Here is a 22,227-nt window from a genome sequence, read left to right as displayed (position 1 = left end):
ATTAATAAATGCATTTCTAATAAATGCATTTCTATAGCTTTCAAAATATTGTTTTAAACACATCACAACTCGGGTCTAGTGTGTACAAATCATTGGTTGCTACACGGTGGTCCGTTCTCTACACCGCAGAGGGAGAGTTCGTTTTTCATGGCCTGTTGTCCCGGGTGAGTGGAGTTGAATTATTTTAGACCATTATGTTGTTCATTAAGCGAAATCTTCACTCAACCGGGGCATCGGGCCATGCAAAAAAATAAACAGAAATCTGTATATAATGACGAGATGCTGATGTCTCCGCCCCAACATTGGGAGTCGTCCCAAAGGCAGAAAGATAAGGGAGTAAGTGCGTCCCAATCTATACCTCAGTGGTCCCCATTTGGCGACCGGAGTATGGGCACAGATAGAACAATGAGAAATATTTCACCGGATGTATAAATGTGAAGCATCCGCTTGGCGTTTCCATTCACTATCCAAATGTGGTAGTGAGAGGAAGGCCGGTTGCCGGCAGTGGGAGAATTCTACTAAATTGTCTCATCGATAAAACATTTAATCTCAATAAAGTTATCTGTTCCCCAAACTAGTATCTGTTACGAACAGAGTGACTGAGGTTTTGTATAATTTCCCTTATGCCAAGGTGTTAAAAAAGTGCGTTGTTTAGAAAGAGTGTAAAGGCAAATTGAGTTTATTGCACACGCGCACTTCACAGAGTAGGCGTTAACTGACGGAAACATGTAAATGCAGCTAGAACGCGCCAGTAGGATCTCGCTAATTCGTATTTAACTCTGCCCACTAGGACTAATTTGTTCTCATTTGAAATGACAGGCTGTGGTCTAGCAAATTCAATTGTATTTGTCACATGCGACGAATACCACAGGTGTAGACCTTAACAGTGAAACACTTATTCACAAGCTGTTAATTAACCAACAATGCAGTTTTAAGGAAAGAAAAGTGTTAAAGTATTTACTCAAATAAACGGAAGTAAATAAATATATGAGTTTAGTTGTAAATGGGTGTATGGAAATGGGAATGGTTGTATGGAAAGGAGTTGGCGTTTCGAAATCAAGCAGCACCCCCTTTGACACACTCACTAATCTGAGACCAGTCTGGTCTGGGACGCTTTTACCTATATTTGGGCGGGAAGGCAGGCGACAAGTTTAGGTTAATAAAAAAAAGCCCATGTAGGCATTGGGCTTATTTTTGCCAGGTTTTGGCGAGAGTAACATCTCGCTTCGCATCTTCCTCTCTGACTGAAGAGATTTTACCGGAAATGTCAGGCACCCTTTAAAATTTACGTCATTTCCTGGAAACGTGTCCCGGTTGTTGTAGTTCCTGTGGAGTAAACTGTCATTCCGAGGACTGCATTAGTTAGCTAGAAATACTCTGTTGATAATCCATCTGTTAGTCTACTCCCTAACCAATGCGCGTCCTCTTCCTATCGAGCTGGTGGCACAGTTCGAGACATTGGACTAACATTACCTGAGTGTTAGGTGCACTGTTCTAGCTAGCTAGTTCATGAATTTAGCGTTATTAACCAACAGTTAGCAAGCAACAGAGAACAAACCAACTTGGCAGTAACGTTAGGTAGCTATAAAATATTTCCTTAGCACATTGTCTATGAGCTAGATAGCTTTCAGCAGTAACGTTAGCTACTTCTACACTGCAAATCCCAAGCACAGAAGGGTAAGTACGTGAATGATGTCTTTTTTAGTTATCTGAGTATAATGCCGCGTTCAAAATAACTGGGAACTTGGAAATCTCTGATTTCAGTGCGTTCACGACAACCGGGAACTCGGGAAAAAAACGAACTCCGAATGGGAAGAATAGTTTAAACTGTCACCCAACGCGTAATTCCTAGTCGGGAACCCGGGCCTACTTTTTAGGACAGATTTTCCGTCCTGAAGATCACTGACGTCATGATTGGTATTTTTTTCTCCCGGTTGTCTTGAAAGCACCATGACTGTTGGGCCCGCACGCCCTCTTTTGCTCGTTCACGTTACGGGCAATGGAGCAGTGCCCCGCTCCTCAGCATAATCGAATCCGCCCACTGATTTAGTTTCCAGAGGGTTGTACTTGTCAAGTACAGCTGGTTACTTATCTGCATACTTTGTTGGCTTGTCAAATCTGAGTCAGAGAAGGAATCTGTCTGCATGGTGAATCATGGCAACCTAAGAGATGAACGTCTGTTTGCTAAGACTACAGCTGCCCTATGAGGTCACTATCAGCTAAACTAAAGCTTCGTGTGAAAACCCCTAGCCACCTTTCTCTCTTGTATCACTGACAATCAATTGGTGTAGATCAGTGAGCCTTCCATGGGATCAGTTAGTAGCTAGTGGTTAGTGACTTAACAAACATTATTTCCCAGTCTACAGACCAGAGACCATCTTCTACCAAAGTGTGTGAAACAGATGAAGGTAACTGCCAAAATAAAGGGAACACTAACAGTGCCTTAATAGGGTGTTAAGCCACCAGAACGGGCGGTCTTTCTATAAAAAACCCAATGAAGCCTTGCGGTTCTATTTTTTTTTTATTAGTCTCGGGCTGTTGGTGGTAGGTGTAGCCAATTCAGCTGCCCTGGATGCCGGGTAGGCAAGCTGTTGCCATTTCATGTGTCTGAAGGTACAAACTCTGCCTTCCCAGTGGGCCTGGAGAGGATATCAAGTGCACTATGCTACCGCTGGCCAATTGGATTGTTCAGATGACTGAGTCTGCAGTAATGTAGCAGGCATAAAAGAAAGCTATGGCAAAATGGATACTGGGAGATTTCAAAACGTTTAAACCATGACTAGAGAGCGACTGTCAATGAATACAGCAAAGAGCTGTTGCTTTTATGAGGTGAGGGAGGGAGTTTGTGAGAGTTCTTACTCAGCACTGTCAACACTTTGTATTCAAGCCATAAAATGCAAGTTCTTCCTATTTCCACTCAGCGCTACAACAAGCACAGTAAACAGTAACGAATGAGTAGGAAAGTGTATCGATAGGCTTGCGTTGTTATTATTAGCAGCTTGGGTCTTTAAAAAAAATATTGAACAATATTTCACTTTCTCTGTTCATAGGAGTAAAAACATGAATTTGTGCATGAGGCAGAAATAATGCAGTGCGACTAGAGTTTCGCCATCAGCTGGAAGACCGTGTCCCTTTTTGGTCAGTGTCAGTGGAGGAAAGGGAGAGTGTAGGGATGTTGAGACGGACACTCAGTCTGCTGTTCTCTCCCTCCGCTAAGACTGACCATCAGATGCAGGCACCATCAGCCCAGTAAAATAAAAAGCAAATAATTTAAATGTATGCTCACTCAGCTGTGCCTAACAAGTAATACAACAATGGATCTATTACCGGTGTGATCATATAGCCTACCTCAAATTTTGGAATATATATATTTTAAATGTCCCCGAACAACAATGCATTGGCAGGTAAATTCAAGCAAAGCCAGTATGCAGTAATAATGTATTGGGCATATAGCTTACTGCACAAACCTCATTGCTACAGTACTGTTTTTAATTGGTTAATGTTGCATAGGCTTACATTTTAAGTCATTTTAATAAAATAAATCAGAGCGGCAGATCTCGGCATGCATTTTGACTCAAAAGGTTGGTGACCACTGATATAGAGTCTACAAGTGCCTGTAACTCCATTGGAGGGATGCAACACCATTCTTCCATGAGAAATGACACAATTTGGTGTTTTGTTGATGGTGGTGCGACACGTTGTCTCAGGCACTGCTCCAGAATCTCCCATGAGTGTTCAATTGAGATCTGGTGACTGACACACGTTTAACACCCCCCTCTTCCCCTGAGATCTCTTCTTCTAGCCAAAAACAATGGGCAACTGGGCATTTTTAGACATGATCCTAAGCATGAAGGGATGTGAATTGTTTAATTAACTCTAGGACTACACCTGTGTGTGTACACATACAGCGTGACACACACACACACTTTGCTAGAAGATAATGTCTGTAGACTGGAATAGAATAATACTAGTACTCCAAAGTAACTGAATCCGTGGAAGACACACACGGGTAAAGAGTTATGGGAACATTGTGTTTAAGCCATTGCAGCTTGGCACCAGCTAACATTACAAATAGCCTATGACTTTTGCAAACTGCATGTGGGGATTTCAATCTGAAAGGATCCATGAGCACCAACATGTGAACTTCATAAAAGCATGTCAAATTGGGTGTCAAATGAAAGATGAGTCTCTTTAATTAAGGCATATTATATACATTTTTCAATAAGCAATGGCTTTGATTTCTGGTATAACAGATTGAAAATGGGTCTTAGAAAACATCTACCAGAAAAAGTCTTACACGGTATTAGAAATGCATCATAACACAATCATGTTGAAGTAAAGACCCCTGCCCACTAATATTGTCACATTTTGTTTGAGAAATGATTTGCTTTCTGTAAGTTTAAGAAACTTTTCCTTGTAATTTTGTTACCAAAAAAACCCACATACTGTATCTTTAAGATATTTTATAATTTCTGAAATGAAAGTTTATAAAGTAACAAGTAAAGGTAGCTCTACCAATTAGTTTGTGTTTTTACTGATTTCAAGTTTGTTTATTAATTAGTAACATAATTACTGCAATTTAATTGGCAACAATGATTTCCCATAGTTCACCTTCTTTACTGTCCTCCCTTCCACTGGCATACTGTTATGTTCAGCTCAGAACTGTTTTTGTTCTTTTCTTCTTCTGACTGTTGTCTGGTGGTCAAAGCATAACTGAACAGTCTGGACAACCCCTCCCTCTCCTTCTTCCCCTCTCTCTCTCCAGTTCAGTTAATGTCACCTCTCCCGGCTCTTACTGACATTTACCATGACACCTACCCTCTTTCCATTTACTGTAACCAGCATCCTCACCCACTGAGCACCGAGCGACACCGAACCTCCATGGAAGTTGAAAAGTAGCTGAAATTTGGTCAGTCCGCCCTGACCGGGCCAAATCGTAACCAATCATAGATGTCTGTTTCACAAGTTTGGACAGTACAGTAAAAAAAAGGTAGAGTACAGTATACTGTACTGAACATACAATATCTACTATGCTGAACATATTTACTGTACTCCTACTCTACTGAGCTGTATACTGAGCTATGCTGTGATGTCCAAACTTGTGAAACATAGACATCTATGATTGTTTCAGATTTGGTCTGGTCGGTACCAACCAAATGTGATCTTGTTTGGAGGCGGAACTCATTACAATGATAGCAAGTGTGTAGAATAATACTCAAATATGCAAAATAAGGATATTGCATATTTTTATGTTCTGTGTAGCTATGTAGAATAGTGAAATTCATATCCATAATAACTCATTTTTGTATAGTACAGATTAGGGACAAATGATGGAATTCCGTTACCAGATGTAAATCAATTTCAATTGACAAAATATTTGTCATGTCATAGCTGACACCCCATTCTTTCTGCAGACAACTTTAAATCATCATTTGGAGCAGATATTTGGAAAACGTGGTTCCAGATTTTTTCCGCGGGATATTTTACCTTAATTGTTTTACCAAATGTTGCATCTGCACAGTTCTTCCAGTAAATATGTTTTTGTGAACTATTATGTTTAAATCGTTCGAAGTAGTCCTTGTTAATAGTTTTATGATTAAAAAAAAACAACAACTTTGAAATCAATGTTTTTTTGTTTGGCATACATCTCAAAGTGAAACGTCGGAGTGAAAGCGTACTTCCGGTACCATGGAATTGCCAGAGTATCGCCCTTGATCAAATAGCTACTAATTTCAGACATGACATGCAAATGTAAATCTCTGAAACACTGTGCCAGCTATCCAGTAAAGGTTGAGCCGCAAAGGTATGCAACCACACTGTTGATTGTGAAACTATAGCCTAATACATGCACACCAGCTACCTAATCCAGCAGTACTTTTTGACTAAAGATTATTAAAGCCGACGGTCAAACTTTTTTTTTAACCCTCAAATGTTATTGCGAAGGAATTTCCGGAATGAGGAGGGGCTAAGCTATTTCCTTTAAAAAAAGTCATTTCTTATTTCAACATAAATCCGAGCATTAAACCTGAACAGAGGCAAGTGTCGATTTGAAAGTGTGGTGATTTTAAATCCAAGTGAATGTGTTCACCGACAACATGCACAGGTTATTAGGTAACGGTACCATTCGATGCGGCAAACGCAGAAACACACCACCTGACCTGCCTGCCCCCGGGTCGTGGATTAACGCCGCCCTGTGGCCAATAATTTAATGGAATTCACCAAAGTAATTCGATGAAGACTCGCTGCAGAAAGAATAGTCTATTTTATAATTTGTACGAAATAAGCCTATGTGACCTTCAGTAGAGTCAAGATGACTTATTTGCACATCCTGGTACTGGTTGATGTTGTTCTTCCACGTAGACAACTCATTCTGTTTGAGAGTATCAAAACGGCAAGTGATTACTTTTGCTCTCTAAGCAAGATGATGGTTGGTGTGTGACCGTGACTTTTGCCCTTTCAGCCCTTGGATGGAGGCCCACAGCTCAAGCCGGTCAAGCCTGTCCAGGAAGAGGAGGAGAGATGGATCCAAGGGAGAATCCGAGGAGGTAGAGCGGCCAGGGAAAGTCCCAAAATCCACCGTGGTGAGTGAGGAAGAGGCTTTGGGTCTGTGTGTGTGCGCACAGACTTTGTTTATGGGGAGTTGCTATGTGTTGGGTAAGAGAGGCAAGTGAGTCAAATGATTCGTATGAAGGAAAACCTCATTGTAGTAATGTGTGTTCCTATACTAGGGTTTAAAAGATCCCGCCTCCTTTGCTGATGAGCTGGAGTCGGCTGAGGACACTCCATACCTGCGAGTCAGCATGGAGGAGGCCAAGAGGGGAACTCCATGTGAGTCGTGCGCACACTCACGGTCTTATACTCACTCAAAAACAACCTCTCACCCCAAATGTACCGTTCCGAAAATGTAGGGGTATTCAACTCTTACAGGAGTATTCAACTCTTACCCCACGGGGTCGGGAGCCTGCTGCTTTTCTGTTCCCAGTGGTGTAAAGTATTCAAGTAGTACTTTTAATTTTGGGGGAATCTGTACTTTACTATTTATTTTTGACTACTTTTACTTCACTACATTCCTAAAGAAAATGATGTACTTTTTACTCCATACATTTTCCCTGACACCCAAAAGTACTTGTTATATTTTGAATGCTTAGCAGGAAAATATTCAAATTAACACACTTATCAAGAGAACATCCCTAGTCATCCCTACTTCCTCTGATCTGGCGGACTCGTTTGTAAATCACGTGTTGAGTTTTGGAGCGTGCTTCAGGCTATCCGTAAATACATTTGAAAAAAGAAAGAAAATGGTGCCATCTGGTTTGCTTATGTAAGGAATTAGAAAAAGTGTACTTTTACTTTTAATACTTAATTACATTTAATTTTGATACAAGTATATTTAAAATCAAATACTTTGACTTTTACTCAAGTAGGATTACACTGGGTGACTTTCACCTCTACTTGAGTCATTTTCTATTAAGCTACTTTTTCCTCCACTGTCTGTTCTGCTGGATAATTAATTGCATACACCTGGTCTCCCAGGTCTAAATCAGTCCCTGATTAGAAGGGAACAATGAAAAAAATGTAGTGGAACTGGCTTCAAGGTCCAGACTCAAGTTGAGTTTGAGGGGTATAGAATGTTGCGCTAATGAAGTGACTTGTGATTGACTGTCATCACCAGCACATCCCTCCTTTCTCCCACAGTTCATAGGCCAGTGCGGGTCTATGCAGATGGCATCTTTGATGTGTTCCACTCAGGCCACGCCCGGGCACTCATGCAGGCCAAGGGCCTCTTCCCCAACACGTACCTCATTGTGGGCGGTGAGTGTCTCACTCTGGCTGTGTGCGTGTCAACCTTTCCTTTTAACATGTCACTGTCTGTCCATTTGGTTCTTCAGCATAATTTCTTTTTCAGATAATTAACTTTACATAGATGGTGCTTAATTAAGTACTAGGACTAATTGTGTATTTGATTTCCCTGAACCTCTGTGCTTCTCTTCAACCCGTCTCAGTGTGTAGTGACGACCTGACGCACAAGTTCAAGGGGTTCACAGTGATGAACGAGGATGAGCGCTACGATGCAGTCAGCCACTGCCGCTACGTGGACGAAGTCGTCAGGAACGCGCCCTGGACGCTAACGCCCGAATTCCTCGCCAAGCACCGAGTGAGTGAGCACGAGAGAGGGAAAAAAAGTTAGAGGGATGGAGGGGAGAATGGAAAGCATTGACATGCTGATTGGTCTGAGAGTATGTACACTGACCAAAAATATATTATGCAACAATTTCAATGATTTTACTGAGTTACAGTTCATAAATTCAAATGAAATAAATTCATTAGGCCCTAATCTATGGATTTCACATGACTGGAAATACAGATTATGTATCTGTTTGTCACAGATACATAAACGGTAGGGGCGTGGATCAGAGAACCAGTCAGTATCTGGTGTGACCACCATTTGCCTCATGCAGCATCTCCTTCACATAGAGTTGATCAGGCTGCTGATTGTGGCCTGTGGAATGTTGTCTCACTCCTCCTCTGGCTGTGCGAAGTTGCTGGATATTGGTGGTAACTGGAACATGCTGTCGTACACGTTGACCCAGAGCATCCCAAACAGGCTCAATGGGTTACATGTCTGGTGAGTATGCAGGCAGAGGATGAACCGGGACATTTTCAGCTTCCAGGAATTGCGTACAGCTCCTTAGGACATGGGGCCATGCATTATCATGCTGAAAAATGAGGTGATGGCGGCAGATGAATGGCACGACACTGCCCCTCAGGAATTTGTCACAGTATCTCTGTGCATTAAAATTGCCATCGATAAAATGCAATTGTGTTCGTTGTCCGCAGCTTATACCTGCACATACCATAACCCCACCACCACGATGGACAAACAACTCGCCCACGCGACACCATACATACTGTCTGCCAGGTACAATTGAAACCGGGATTCATCCGTGAAGAGCACACTTCTCCAATGTGCCAGTGGCCATTGAAGGTGAGCATGTGCCCACTGAAGTCGGCTTTGACACCAAACTGCAGTCAGGTCAAGACCCTGGTGAGTACAACGAGCACGCAGATGAGCTTCTCTGAGACGGTTTCTGACAGTTTGTACAGAAATTATTTGGTTGTGCAAACCCATCAGCTGTCCGGGTGGCTTCTTCTGAGACTATCCTGCAGGTGAAGAAGCTGGATGTGGAGGTCCTGGGCTGGTGTGGTTGCACGTGGTCGGTCTGCAGTTGAGGCCGGTTGGACATACTGACAAATTCTCTAAAACAACTTTTGGAGGTGGGTTATGGTAGAGAAACTAACATTCAACTCTGGCCACAGCTCTGGTGTTCCTGCGGTTAGCATGCCAGATGCACGCTCCCTCAACTGGAGACGTATGTGGTATTGTGATGCACATTTTAGTGGACTTTTTCCCCCAGCACAAGATGCACCTGTGTAATGATCATGTTTAATCAGCTTCTTCATATGCCACACCAGTCAGGGTGGATGGATTATCTTGGCAAAGGCTCACTAACAGGAATGTAAACATTTGTGCACAAAATTTGAGAAGCTTTTTGTGCGTATGGAACATTTTGGAGATCTTTTTATTTTAGCTCATGAAACATGGGACCAACATGTTAACTGTGGTTTATATTTTTTCTGTGTATATTTGTGTGTGTGATGTCATCCGTCTCTCATTCATCCCGATAACCCACCAGATCGACTTTGTTGCCCATGACGACATCCCATATACATCAGCAGGCCAGGATGACGTTTACAAGCACATCAAGGAGGCGGGTGGGTACCATAACAACCAGCAGGAATGACAAACATGAACGTCCTGGTACCCTGTGTCTGTCACGATGACCCTTTTGACCCCTTGTGCCTACAGGCATGTTTGCGCCCACCCAGCGGACGGAGGGCATCTCCACCTCGGACATCATCACACGCATCGTCCGCGACTACGACGTGTACGTGAGACGCAACCTGCAACGCGGCTACACTGCAAAAGAGCTCAACGTCAGCTTCATAAATGTGCGTTAACACTTCATGTTGCTATCATTCTTATTAGTTGTGATCATGTGATAACTATTGCTAGTTATGACTCAAGTTGAGGTAGACATCGGTCTATTTGTCAGAGGACAGTAGAAGCAGAATTAATGTAAGTAGTTGAATGAAAGCTGCTAAGACATTTTTACTAGTCTAGTGCAGCCTTGCTCGCCAAGGTCTGGATTTGACACTGTGCCCCTGTTTTTCAGGAGAAGAAGTACCACCTGCAGGAGCGTGTGGACAAGGTGAAGAGGAAGGTGCGTGACGTGGAGGAGAAGAGTAAAGAGTTTGTGCAGAAGGTGGAGAACAAGAGCATCGACCTCATCCAGAGGTGGGAGGAGAAGTCCCGGGAGTTTATCGGCAACTTCCTGCAGATGTTCGGCCCCGAGGGAGCACTGGTGAGAGAGCTTCTGTTCTCTCTCTGTGTGGTGTAAAGTAGACTGGTGTATTTTGTGGCAATCCTAATTTCCTGCTCTGGGCAATAATATAGTGATGAGTGTGGTTTTCCATGGAAGATTTTGTATCGTGCTATAGATCAGTGTGCACGGCCTAATTTGTTCTATAGCCTAAGAACAACCAATGAACTTGTAATGTTGACTGACATGCCACCTTCTCTTTCTCTGTAGAAGCACATGTTGAAGGAGGGCAGGGGCCGGATGCTGCAGGCCATCAGCCCAAGACAGAGTCCCAGCAGCAGTCCCACCCGTGAGCGCTCTCCCTCCCCCGTCTTCCGCATGCCCTTCTTAAACAAGGCCTTGGCCTCACCCCACCACAGTGCTGCACGGGGATATACCGTCAGTGAGGATGATGACGAGTCCTACGAAGGTTAGGGCTCCCATTTCTCACGTTTGTTAATCCTGCTCTTCGGTCCACCGACAGTATCAGCGTTCAAGCCCCTCCAACCAATCATCAGTATAGCGTTGTCCCTCACTTCATTTTTTCACTCCTTTTAAATTGCTGGTGTCCATTTAATTTGTACTGTACCACATCAGTCAGAGGGGGGTTAATGCAGAATTATTTTTTGACAGCCGATGTTGCATTTCTCACCGATAGGAACATTTTATAGATATTATTTTGATGCACGCTTCCTACTCAGGATGTTATAACCTTAGTGGGTAGATTTTTAGTTACCCATGAGTTTAGTGGGATATTCAGTGTTGTCTTCGGTGCACTGTTGCATTCCTCCACAGATTATCTGAATATAGTAACCATCAGTCCCTTGAGGATTCCCCCTCTGAGTGTTTGTTTGCTTCTGTGAGTGTGTAAACTGCAGGTATGTGTAGGCATTTCAATGTCCTCCATCCATGGACTCAGCTTGACCTTTTTGCACATTATAATAATACTAATAGTTGGTCTCACTCGAGGTCAGTCGTTGGACAGAGGTTTTCAAAGCATAGTGTCCAGCATTTAACTAAAGAACTGGATCTTGTTCAGTAGGGCTCAAGATAACTTGTTTTCAGGAGGTTCTAGCTGAACCCAAACACTTGTGTGCAATAACGAGACCTCGTTTTAAAAATGACTACATACGTAATACAATTTTATCCGTTACATATCTCCCTCCTGTAGTTGGGATCCCTTGATTTTGGCTGTTGACCCAACCCTTGCTAGTCTTTGTGGCAGCAAAGCAGGTAGTTTTATTTCCTATATAATTATTTTAAGCATATTATTGTAACCATGTTGGATTGTCTATACAGTATAAGGGATTATATAATCCATTAAAATACTGCTTCTCATTAGGGCATGTCTATATATATATCTCTCTTGGTAGCAAGAGTTTTCTGAAGCCAGTACTAACCTTTAACATCTGTCAGATACAAAATGTACCTGGCTTTAAGTACATTGTTTTAAACATTTGATTGTTTGGGTTGAGTTTGTTTAGCTCCTGAATGTGCAGGCATGAGATCCCAGGGAACATGTCAATGGAATAAAAAAATAAAAAACTTTCAACCATAACCTTGTGGAATTTGTCAAATCCATGGATGATATTAATCTTAAATTCTGTTTCTTCTCAAATCGAACAGTAATCGCCGTCGCCAGGTTGTTAACAAGGCGGCATGGTGCCTTTTCCATAATGTATACAAACATTTCCTAGGGAAGGCAGATGCAGCACTTGGTGGGTCAAAAAAGTATTTAGTCAGCCACCAATTGTGCAAGTTCTCCCACTTAAAGAGGCCTGTAATTTATCATAGGTACACTTCAACTATGACAGACACGAGGGAAAAAAATCCAGAAAATCACATTGTAGGATTTTTAATGAATTTATTTGCAAATTATGGTGGAAAATAAGTATTTGGTCACCTACAAGCAAGATTTCTGGCTCTCACAGACCTGTAACTTCTTTAAGATGCTCCTCTGTCCTCCACTTGTTAATGGCACCTGTTTGAACTTATCAGTATAAAAGACACCTGTCCACAACCTCAAACAGTCACACTCCAAACTCCACTATGGCCAAGACCAAAGAGCTGTCAAACGACACCAGAAACAAAATTGTAGACCTACACCAGGCTGGGAAGACTGAATCTGCAATAGATAAGCAGCTTGGTTTGAAGAAATCAACTGTGGGAGCAATTATTAGGAAATGGAAGACATACAAGACCACTGATAATCTCCCTCGATCTGGGGCTCCACGCAAAATCTCACCCCGTGGGGTCAAAATGATCACAAGAACTGTGAGTAAAAATCCCAGAACCACACGGGGGGACCTAGTGAATGACCTGCAAAGAGCTGGGCAACGAAGGAGTGGCTTCATAAGAAGCATTTCAAGGTCCTGGAGTGGCCTAGCCAGTCTCCAGATCTCAACCCCATAGAAAATCTTTGGAGGGAGTTGAAAGTAGTCAGTGTTGCCCAGCAACAGCCCCAAAACGTCACTGCTCTAGAGGAGATCTGCATGGAGGAATGGGCCAAAATACCAGCGGTGTGTGAAAACCTTAAGACATACAGAAAACGTTTGACCTCTGTCATTGCCAACAAAGGGTATATAGTTAGTTTCAACTGACCTGAGCCCTAGGACCATGCCCCAGGACTACCTGACATGACTCCTTGCTGTCCCCAGTCCACGTGACTGTGCTGCTGCTCCAGTTTAAACTGTTCTGCCTTATATGACCATCTTGGCCATGTTCTGTTATCTCCACCTGGCACAGCCAGAAGAGGACTGGCCACCCCACAGCCTGGTTCCTTTCTAGGTTTGTTCCTAGGATTTTGCCTTTCTAGGGAGTTTCCTAGCCACCGTGCTTCTACACCTGCATTGCTTGCTGTTTGGGGTTTTAGGCTGGGTTTCTGTACAGCACTTTGAGATATCAGCTGATGTACAAAGGGCTATACTTGTATATCAAATCAAATTTGAGAAACTTGACCAAATACTTATTTTCCATCAATTTGCAAATAAATTCATTAAATCCTACAATATGATTTTCATTGTCTGTCATAGTTGAAGTGTACCTATGATGAAAATTACAGGCCTCATCTTTAAGTGGGAGAACTTGCACAATTGGTGGCTGACTAAATACTTTTGCCCCACTGTATATCAAGGTTTCTCATAAGTCATTACTCAAAGTGCTTGACATACGTCGCTTTGAACGGGGCACCCGGTGCCAGCTTAATCAGATCCCCTCATGGCTTGATTTCACATGCCTAGATAGGTGTTTATCACCTCCGGTAACCACATATAGCAATCTGATCCGACTGCGCATGACATGGCATAACCTTTGGTTGATGCAATGCAACGACAACAATGCAGTCGGCCTGGAACACAACCAATCCTTCACTAGCACGTGTTCATGTACATTGCAACCCAACAGAGAAAGTGCGTGTACAAATCCCAAGTAGTCAAGTGAAAACAAAGATGAGAGGTGGTGCTCGTTACATGATCGGATTTGACAAACAAGGAGCCAGTTAAGGCAAGGTGACCTTACCACAAGGGCAGGTCAGAGCTAAGCCACTTGTGGTCAGGATGAGTCCCACTCACCGAAACAGTGAATTCTCAATAAGCTCACATGCGATCAGACAGAGCAGTTCAAAGGAGAGAAAGGAACTAGTTAGCTAAAAGAAGATGGACCCGAAAAACAACAGGTCACTTCAAAGACCTTGACCCTATAACTGCAGACTGGACCTTAACACGGACCTGGCGAAGATCTGTTTCAGAGCAATACGCTGTCATTAAAGCAGTGAAATGGGAGCATAGACAGTGTGCAGGTCTTTCTGTATTATGTGTGTATGACCACAAACTGACAGGACCACTTAGTTTTAAAAAAACAACGTTTCACATCTGTGCGTTATAAAAACATTTTTATTCATCCCCAACATTGAGTGGAGGACAGAGGAACAGAGGGAGATTGTTTGGTATACCGCTTGCTAACATTAGCAGCGAGTCTCGTAGATGCCACTTCGGCCAATGTAGCGCACCCATTTGATAACATCATGGTCACTGTAGTTCAGCTTGGACTCAAACACCTTCAAGTAGCGCACCTTCAGCCCAGAGGGGGCAAAAGGAACCTGAGGGGGACAAAGATATCCAGGTTAGGAGTTGTATGCAACTGCAATTTTAATACGGTAAGCTGAAATGCTCAAAAGTATCATTGCGTGTGCCTGCAGCCATACCTCAAAGTTCATGGAGATGGGAGGACGAGCCCACTTCTTCTTATCGTTGGTGGGCAGCAGCTCGATTTCAGCACTGATCTGAGACTCCTTCATCCCAGCCATGTGCTTAATCCTCCATGTAGGAAACAGACATTCAACATCGGAAGGGGCCATTCAAAATTGAAAAGGGTGTACTGTGATGGAGATGATTGACATAACTCACTTCCATACGATGGCGTTCTCGCTGGCCTTGTACTTGGCCTTACCCTTCATGCAGATCACCTGGACACCGCTGGTGTTGAGCGGCGTGGGAATGCGCACCTGGAGCAACGGTAAACAAGTCATAACATGATAAAGTCTCATGCAGCAGACTAAACGTGAACTTGTAAGAACAACTACAATTAACAGACCGAACATAAACAAAGGGTTGATACAAAACATACTAACTTAAAAAAAAAAATTAAAAAAAAGAGTACAATTTACCCCAAGATCGCATGAAAGACCAGTTTCAAACAAAGTGACAGAACACCACAATCAAAAAATAATAATTGAAGAGGCCGAATAACTACCTCAATTTTCTGGGCCAGTAGCGAGGGTTTGAAGTTGGACTTGATGACCACTTTGACCTCCAGCTTGGTGCGGCCCACCTCCCGGACCAGCGGAATGACTCGGAAAGGTAGGATGATGTCTTTAGTGGTTCGGTATCTAGACACAGGGGTAAAACCACACAAATTGTGTCAAACAGACACACGCAGGGGGGAATGGCTCAATCATTGGACACAATGCATACAGACAAATACAAAACATGTGAGCACATGCACAGGGTCAATATAGTTTTGAAGCTTAGCCTGTGACACACTTACCTCATGAGCTCATACTCTCCATCCGGAGGGATGAAGCTGATGCTGCGCTCAGAGTCAAACTTACTGAGACGCACACACTGGTTGAACGTACAGTCGTCGATGGCTATAGATTGCTTTCCACTGGTACTACAGGGGCAGAGGGAGAAGAGAGTTGAACGTCTATCCACGCATACCCACCCGGTCATACTGACACACTCAAACGAACACACAAACCAAACATAAATGCACTGCTCTACATGCCCCACATCCTAATACAACACCACAGAAACACACACATAAAAAGGGACACCGTGGCTACCACAACACAGCAACCCTGTGGATGCTAACCATTTCCATCACTGTCAAAGACGGGTTAAGGGTCAAGCGGGTAAACAAACAACACTCTCAGTAATGACTAAGAAATAAACAACCAATTGAGCAGTCCACTAAAGATTTGAAGAGGCGAGTCAGATTTGTATCAATTAGCAGTCACACGAGTTGACTGCCGAAGCACAAATGAATATAGTAATACCAGTAAATATTGGAGCCTCCTCAAATGCTTAATAAAGCAGTCACCATAAATGACACGATAGCCAAGACAGCGGAACATATGGAGGTAAGGCTAGACATCAATACAGTACCTTCCTCCTCCCTCTAAATCACTGAGGTACAGCACAGAAAGAGAAAGAAAGGAGACACACTGAAAGGAAAACTAATTGTAAGCCTCAAGCAAAGCTGTAAATAGAAGTCTTAGTCCAGGGACTGACAGTTTGGGCAGTAAACTGTCTGAAACAACATTCTACTGTACACAGAAGGTTAAGTCAGAATCAACACAATTGCCCATCAGTCTGAGTTGAAAAAGTTGAAACTCAATACAAGACATTCTTTATCCAATTCTGCAGCACAAGTCTTATATTTAGCCCCAGCCCTTTAATGTCAAGCTCTGTCCAGGGTTGGAGTGAATTGCTTTTCAACTCAGAAACTAAAGCAAATTTCTAATTCTCCTCATGAAATGTGCAATTTCAGTATACTTCCTGAAACTAAATGGAATCTACCCCCAACCCTGGCTGTCCAAACAGCCACTCTTACCTCTTTCCCGCCTCATTAGTGACCCCGCCTTTACCCGCCTTATCAATTATAATTTTGTCGTTCATGCCAAATTTGCACTCTGGCATTCCGCTCAGGTAGCTCTTCATTACCACACGGCCGGACACGTGGGCGCTCAGGACCTGACCTGGATGGGGTACAATTGAAAGGGTCAATCACGAGGAAACAACATTACTCCTACAACTAGATACTTTTCCTCTTAGCATATTCAACAGGACAACTGTGTAGGCCGTTTACGTTCAAGCGTTATGACCATCATTCACCTTGAGGCGACATGAGCAGGTTGACACTTTCCAGCACATCCAAGAAGAGCTCATTGCGTCGATACTTGATGCCTTCGCGACGCCAGCCAATCTGCCCGGTCACCTGACTAGTGATCTGAGACTGCTCTTCCTTTGTCTGGAAAAGGAGAGAGAAAGATCAACAGGATATCAAGTGAAAGAAAACAGTGTATGGTTGCAACCAGGCCTAATGTCCCAAATAGAACAGCCCAAACCAAATGAGGCTCATCATTACCTGATGCTGCATCCAGCCCGTGTCCACAATCCCAGAGAAAGAAAAAGAAGAGAGTCAAAAAACAGATGGCCCACAGTTCTGCTAAAGAGCCCATCGCAGAGCGTTACGGCAGTGACACGGAGATACTCGTCATCCTCACCTGGCCTTTGATGCCCTGCTGAGTGATGAAGGTCTTCAGTGATCCCGTCTCAGAGTTCTGGGGATACCCGAAATCCAGGATCTCTGCACAAAACAAAGAAACCAAATGATGAAGAGGGTAAGAGAGGAACCGAACAGGAAAAATAGATATCAAATGGCATAAGAGTAAGAAATTTGGTCAGCCACAGTTACCGTCGAGCAGCTCGTAGATCAGCACAAAGTTGTTCTTGATGTTCTCCTCGCTGATCTTGCCAAAGTAGGAAGCCATGACATCGCACATCTTGTAGAGGAACTCAAACACCATGGCGGCGTTGACGTTCTGCTTGGTAACCGCTGCCAGCCAGATGTTGGAACGCTTGACATGGAAGAAGCTGGTACGTGCAATGTTGGTCACTGGAGAGCGCACCTGCTGCCGGGCATGGATCACATTCACACGGAACGCGTCCACCGCGTTGCGCCTGAGAAAAGAATGTAGAGCAAGTTGTGATGCCAATTTAGCAATTTTGTTGATAGATTTTGCAACTTTTGAAAAGTGACTCAAATGCTAAAATGCACGCATTCTCCGTCTAAATGACACAAAAACGTTTCTCTGTCACAACACACGTGCCTGGCTGCAAAAATGTGTTGCGAGTGACGTCAGCAGCAGGCGCTCAGCTCGTGCACAGGCAGCAGCAGGCCAGCAGCAATTTCAGCAAATTGCAAATCATTGTTGGCTGACTGCAGCAGTAGTACGGGTTCGACGAGCCAAACCTAATGAATATAGATGGTCACGAATGTTTGATCTTAAACAGAACTTACAACATCAATCAACATGTCTCAATCAATATTGTACAGCCAGAAGTACAGAAAAGAGTGGGAGTCTGTACCTGAACAAATGTCAAATCATATTTTTTGCAGAGATGGCCAGTCAATTTGCGTAACGTTATTGTGTATTCTACGTAATGACGCAGTTTTACGTTATCACGTAATGACATCACAAAGTAATTTAGCAACAAATCAACCTGCCTCTAGCAACTTACCCTGAAAATTTGTTGGCAACGCAGAGCAAGGAAGAGAAGCAGTGCTTTCATGTTATGAGTAAATGTGGAAGAGGATGTACCTCCATCTGCAGTTGATCACAACAAAAGCAAACTCAATACGCTCTTGGTTAATAGTACACACACACACACCAGTAGTGTGTATAAAGTACAACTGTCTCCCTGGGACTTTCAGAGGAATAGTCAACTGTCAAACATTTGTCAACTACACTACCTAACATATTCTTTATTCCAGACCTTCTACTTGACATTCAAGTTCCTGGTAGAATATTAAAGACTATTGCCCCCCCACCCTCCCAAAAAAACTAGTAACCCTCCGAACATCCTAATATTACGCTTTGCTGAGGCCAGCACATATGAACTTGTCTGTGGCGCGATGGGTAACGATGCTTCGTGGGTGACTGTTGTCTGTGTGCAGAGGTTCCCTGGTTCAAGCCCGGGTAGCTATGCTGTTACAGTTAGAGTGCTTTAGAGATCTGGTGTGGATGTATAAATAACTGAAGGGTTTACTACAGATGAGGCAGCATGTCCAGACAAGACTGCGGAGTCCCAATCAGTGATGTTCAAGATTCAGGAATACACTCCCAGGTGCAGGGTCCACAACTTCTGTGAGCTTGACAGTGAAACTGACATTGATCATAAAGCTACTGCCTCGTAGTTTATCATACCTTTATTCATTTGAAACCAGTACAGATTCTGAGAACTAGTTCCCAGAAATACAAATCTCTAGAAACAATTTTAGATGAGGGACTCTGCAGCCAGACTCAGCACTAGCCAGCCTCTCCCCGTGAGAGTGGACAAAGAGAGATAGAGATAGGGACGGAAGGGTCACTGGTACCATACATGATCATTTAACAGGATCTGTTTTTTAGAAAGCAATGTCGAGTAAGGAGGGAAGAGATACTAGTGGGTATGGGGAGGACAGTAGATGCACATCAGAGGCATTAGTTGGTTGCAGTAATTGAGTTTGTGTTCTTTGGTCACTGATATGTCAAGTGACATGATGAAAGGGTCATCAGGTAGTTGCTGTGGGTCAGAGGACATGCATTGGGAGTCACTGATTGGTTGCCTTGGGTCAGGGGACATGCTTGATAGGCTGGTGCATCGCTTACCTATTTCTACAGTGGCCAAGATGGAGGAAAATGACAGAAGGATAAAGAGGTAGAGGGATGATATAAAGGAGAGGAAAGAGACAAAAATGTACAAAGACATTTGTGCATGTACACAGATAGAGTAACATGGTGTTTAAAAGGCCATACCACTGTAGTAAACCGACAAATGCAGTCTAAATGAGTTAAATTAATTACTTTTCCCACCAATAGTGGTTGAATTTAAGAGAGTGTGGAGTCTAATCTAAGGCAATTTGAATGCGTCAACAAATCTTGTGTCTGGAAAATCTTGGCATTATTTTTGTAGTGCCAAGCAAGATCATCAACCCGAGATGTATTGGTGGGGTTAGATAGCTGGGTGAGAAAATCTAATCAAATGTTCAAATATGCTTCCTAAACTGACAGTGAAATGCTTACTTACTGGCCCTTCCCAACAACAGAGGGGGAAAAAGGGGAAATGATTATAACGAGATGAATAAATACACAACGACTAACCATAACTTGTCTAAATACACAGGGTACCAGTACCAAGTTGATGTGCAGGGGTACGAGGTAATTGAGATATATGTACATACTGTATCTAGGTAGGGATATAAAGTGACTAGGCAACAGTATAGACAAACAGTAACAGCAGCGTATATGATGAGTCAAAAGAGTTCATGCAAAAAAGGGTTCACTCATTGGCTACTGCAGAAATATTGCATTGTCTAAGACCTGATACAACAGCCATTATCTCCAAGATGATTATAGCCTAGCTATTAGCTCAGTAATTTTGTTTGGTGCACTGTGCTAATGACCTAAGGAGTAAGTTCAATACCTACGTAGTTTTTTATTTTAATTTTACCTTTATTTTACTAGGCAAGTCAGTTAAGAACAAATTCTTATTTTCAATGACGGCTTGGGTTAACTGCCTGTTCAGGGGCAGAACGACAGATATGTACCTTGTTAGCTCGGGGATTACATTGAACCCCTAACAGAATCATCTCCAACTTACTTCAGGCCAACCAGGTGGACACCACCTCCCATCTCAGTCTTCCCTTATGAACCTCCTTAAAAACTCCCCAAACCAGTTACCACCTCACTTACCCTATATCATCGCGGTAGACACGGGAGATAAGGACCTCCCCTTTGTGGTTGTAAATGAACAGTCCTCCGATCATCGTGGCTGTTCCTTAGTCCAAACTGGCCATGGTGAAAACGAACTCCGTCTGATTGAGAGGGTCCTATTACATTCCACCGGGTCAAATTCCCAGTACATGCAAATGTAGAATAAAGAGGATTCTGAATTACCCAGATATCAAGGATCCCACAGTAGTGAATAAGTTAGTCACAGCAGTGATGTACACACACAAATCCTAAAGTAGTCATGCTGGGTAGGTTAGATGTATAATTGTAACTATTAAAGCTAGTAAATGTTACAAAACTCCAGTAGTAGCTAGCTATGACTATGGGTGTGGTTTCAGGTTCATTGTGGAGGGTTTCTGGTATTGGGAAAATGAATAGACAATGTCCTGATTATGCCAAATAATGTATTATTCATTTGTTATAGTTTATAATATGATGAGGCGTATTAACACTATGAAATGAAAGACATGCCTGGAATTCTATCTGTGTGTGACTTCCTGGTATAGAACAGTAGAACAGAAAGCAAGAGTTTCCCTATTCCAGCACAACATGGCTTTACTTATTAACTGGACACACACATAGCTGGATTAGCAAATTCATTTCCCATCCACGAGAGTGGAATGTTGTTGGTGTTCCCTGACATAGTCTGTCACTTAACAGGTTTAATTGCTATTTTATTGCCCCAAGATGTCTGCCTGCCTGACCGGAAAAGATAGCTAACCATCTTGACAAGTTCATACATTGTTGCTATTCTCCTTAACGTTAGTTATGGTTTCAGAAGTAACTTTGATGGGTGGTTGACTTTCGCCCTGGGGCAAAAAATACGATGGGGAGCTAACCAACTATTGAGCTGCAGAACTAGGAGAACTAGTTAGCAAGGTAATTAACTAGCAAAATAGACAGAACCTAGTCAGCCTAATTGGCTAACTATTGCCTAGCTTGTATAAACACTCAACTAGTTATACCGTTTTTACTGTTAAATATGCTGAGAATTGTCTTCAATATAATTATCATCTTACCGGAGTCTTCTCTCACACCTAGGTTCACGGCCCTTTATTCTCGGAGATATTTCTGGGTCACACACACCAGGTAATTCTGCTGTTCACACTCATCTACATCAGCTGACCACCGTCTAGGAACATACAGAAAAGGATCTGATAATAGCCCGGAAGTAAATCCGCACTTAACAGCCACATTTCAAAATGTTGCACATTGAATACATGGAGCAGGGAGGGAAAACGCATTAAAAAACTATTTAAATCACCTTTCGTTATGGCTGTGGTCGCAACCATTCAATAAATGTGTCTCATTAAAGTGGGTACCTAATTGTTTTATCACAGGTCCAATTCCCCCCCATTTATGTCACTCTTACAGCAACCATATTATTGGCAGCCCTGGTGTGAAGGGGAGGAATGACCGTAATATGACGCTAACTATTTTGATGTGTAACTTGGCATCCCATGTTAAATAAACGGAAATAAAAGATCGCAGAAATGTTCCATATGCACAAAAAACGTATTTCGCTCACATTTGCTTACTTCCCAGTTAGTGAGCATGTCTCATTTGCCACGATAATCCATCCACTTGACAGGTGTGGCATATTAAGAAACTGATGAAAGAGCATAATCATACACAGGTGCACCTTGTGCTGGGGACACAAAAACGCTACTAGCATGTGCAGTTGTAACAAAATATCCCAAGTTTTGAGGGGGCATGCTGACTGCAGGAATGTCAACCAAACTGTTGCAAGAA

At 42.9% G+C, this 22,227-nt stretch overlaps 2 protein-coding genes across 6 annotated transcripts; one reads left to right on the top strand and one right to left on the bottom strand.

Moving 5' to 3' along the window:
• The first annotated feature begins 1,304 nt into the window (after positions 1-1,304).
• LOC124010026 (choline-phosphate cytidylyltransferase A-like) lies at positions 1,305-11,979 on the top strand. Of its 2 annotated transcripts, XM_046322330.1 has the most exons (10): positions 1,305-1,677; positions 4,843-4,909; positions 6,461-6,581; positions 6,729-6,828; positions 7,696-7,812; positions 8,004-8,155; positions 9,696-9,774; positions 9,869-10,011; positions 10,236-10,424; positions 10,653-11,979. In XM_046322330.1, exons 3-10 carry the CDS (start codon positions 6,468-6,470, stop codon positions 10,854-10,856), a joined length of 1,098 nt encoding a protein of 365 aa, XP_046178286.1. In that variant the 5' UTR covers positions 1,305-1,677; positions 4,843-4,909; positions 6,461-6,467; the 3' UTR covers positions 10,857-11,979. The 2 variants fall into 2 exon arrangements, with proteins under 2 accessions (XP_046178286.1, XP_046178285.1); XM_046322329.1 differs by lacking the exon at positions 4,843-4,909 and having other exon boundaries at positions 1,306-1,677.
• A 2,314-nt stretch (positions 11,980-14,293) lies between these two features.
• LOC124009665 (AP-2 complex subunit mu-A-like) lies at positions 14,294-21,878 on the bottom strand. 4 transcript variants are annotated; one of them, XM_046321695.1, is made up of 14 exons: positions 21,740-21,878; positions 21,495-21,607; positions 20,437-20,606; positions 17,397-17,662; positions 17,206-17,288; positions 17,067-17,072; positions 16,814-16,949; positions 16,533-16,677; positions 16,085-16,105; positions 15,465-15,590; positions 15,171-15,306; positions 14,825-14,922; positions 14,623-14,734; positions 14,294-14,517 (listed from the first exon to the last, which is right to left on the bottom strand). In XM_046321695.1, exons 3-14 carry the CDS (start codon positions 20,508-20,510, stop codon positions 14,383-14,385), a joined length of 1,338 nt encoding a protein of 445 aa, XP_046177651.1. In that variant the 5' UTR covers positions 20,511-20,606; positions 21,495-21,607; positions 21,740-21,878; the 3' UTR covers positions 14,294-14,382. The 4 variants fall into 4 exon arrangements, with proteins under 4 accessions (XP_046177651.1, XP_046177650.1, XP_046177649.1 ...); XM_046321694.1 differs by having other exon boundaries at positions 20,437-20,573; positions 21,740-21,877; XM_046321693.1 differs by lacking the exon at positions 21,740-21,878 and having other exon boundaries at positions 20,437-20,573; positions 21,495-21,645.
• Between the last annotated feature and the right edge of the window lie 349 nt (positions 21,879-22,227).

This window comes from Oncorhynchus gorbuscha, linkage group LG22 (assembly GCF_021184085.1).
Source record: "Oncorhynchus gorbuscha isolate QuinsamMale2020 ecotype Even-year linkage group LG22, OgorEven_v1.0, whole genome shotgun sequence".
Classification (NCBI taxonomy): Eukaryota; Metazoa; Chordata; class Actinopteri; order Salmoniformes; family Salmonidae; genus Oncorhynchus; species Oncorhynchus gorbuscha.
This window is presented reverse-complemented; position numbering and strand designations above follow the sequence as displayed.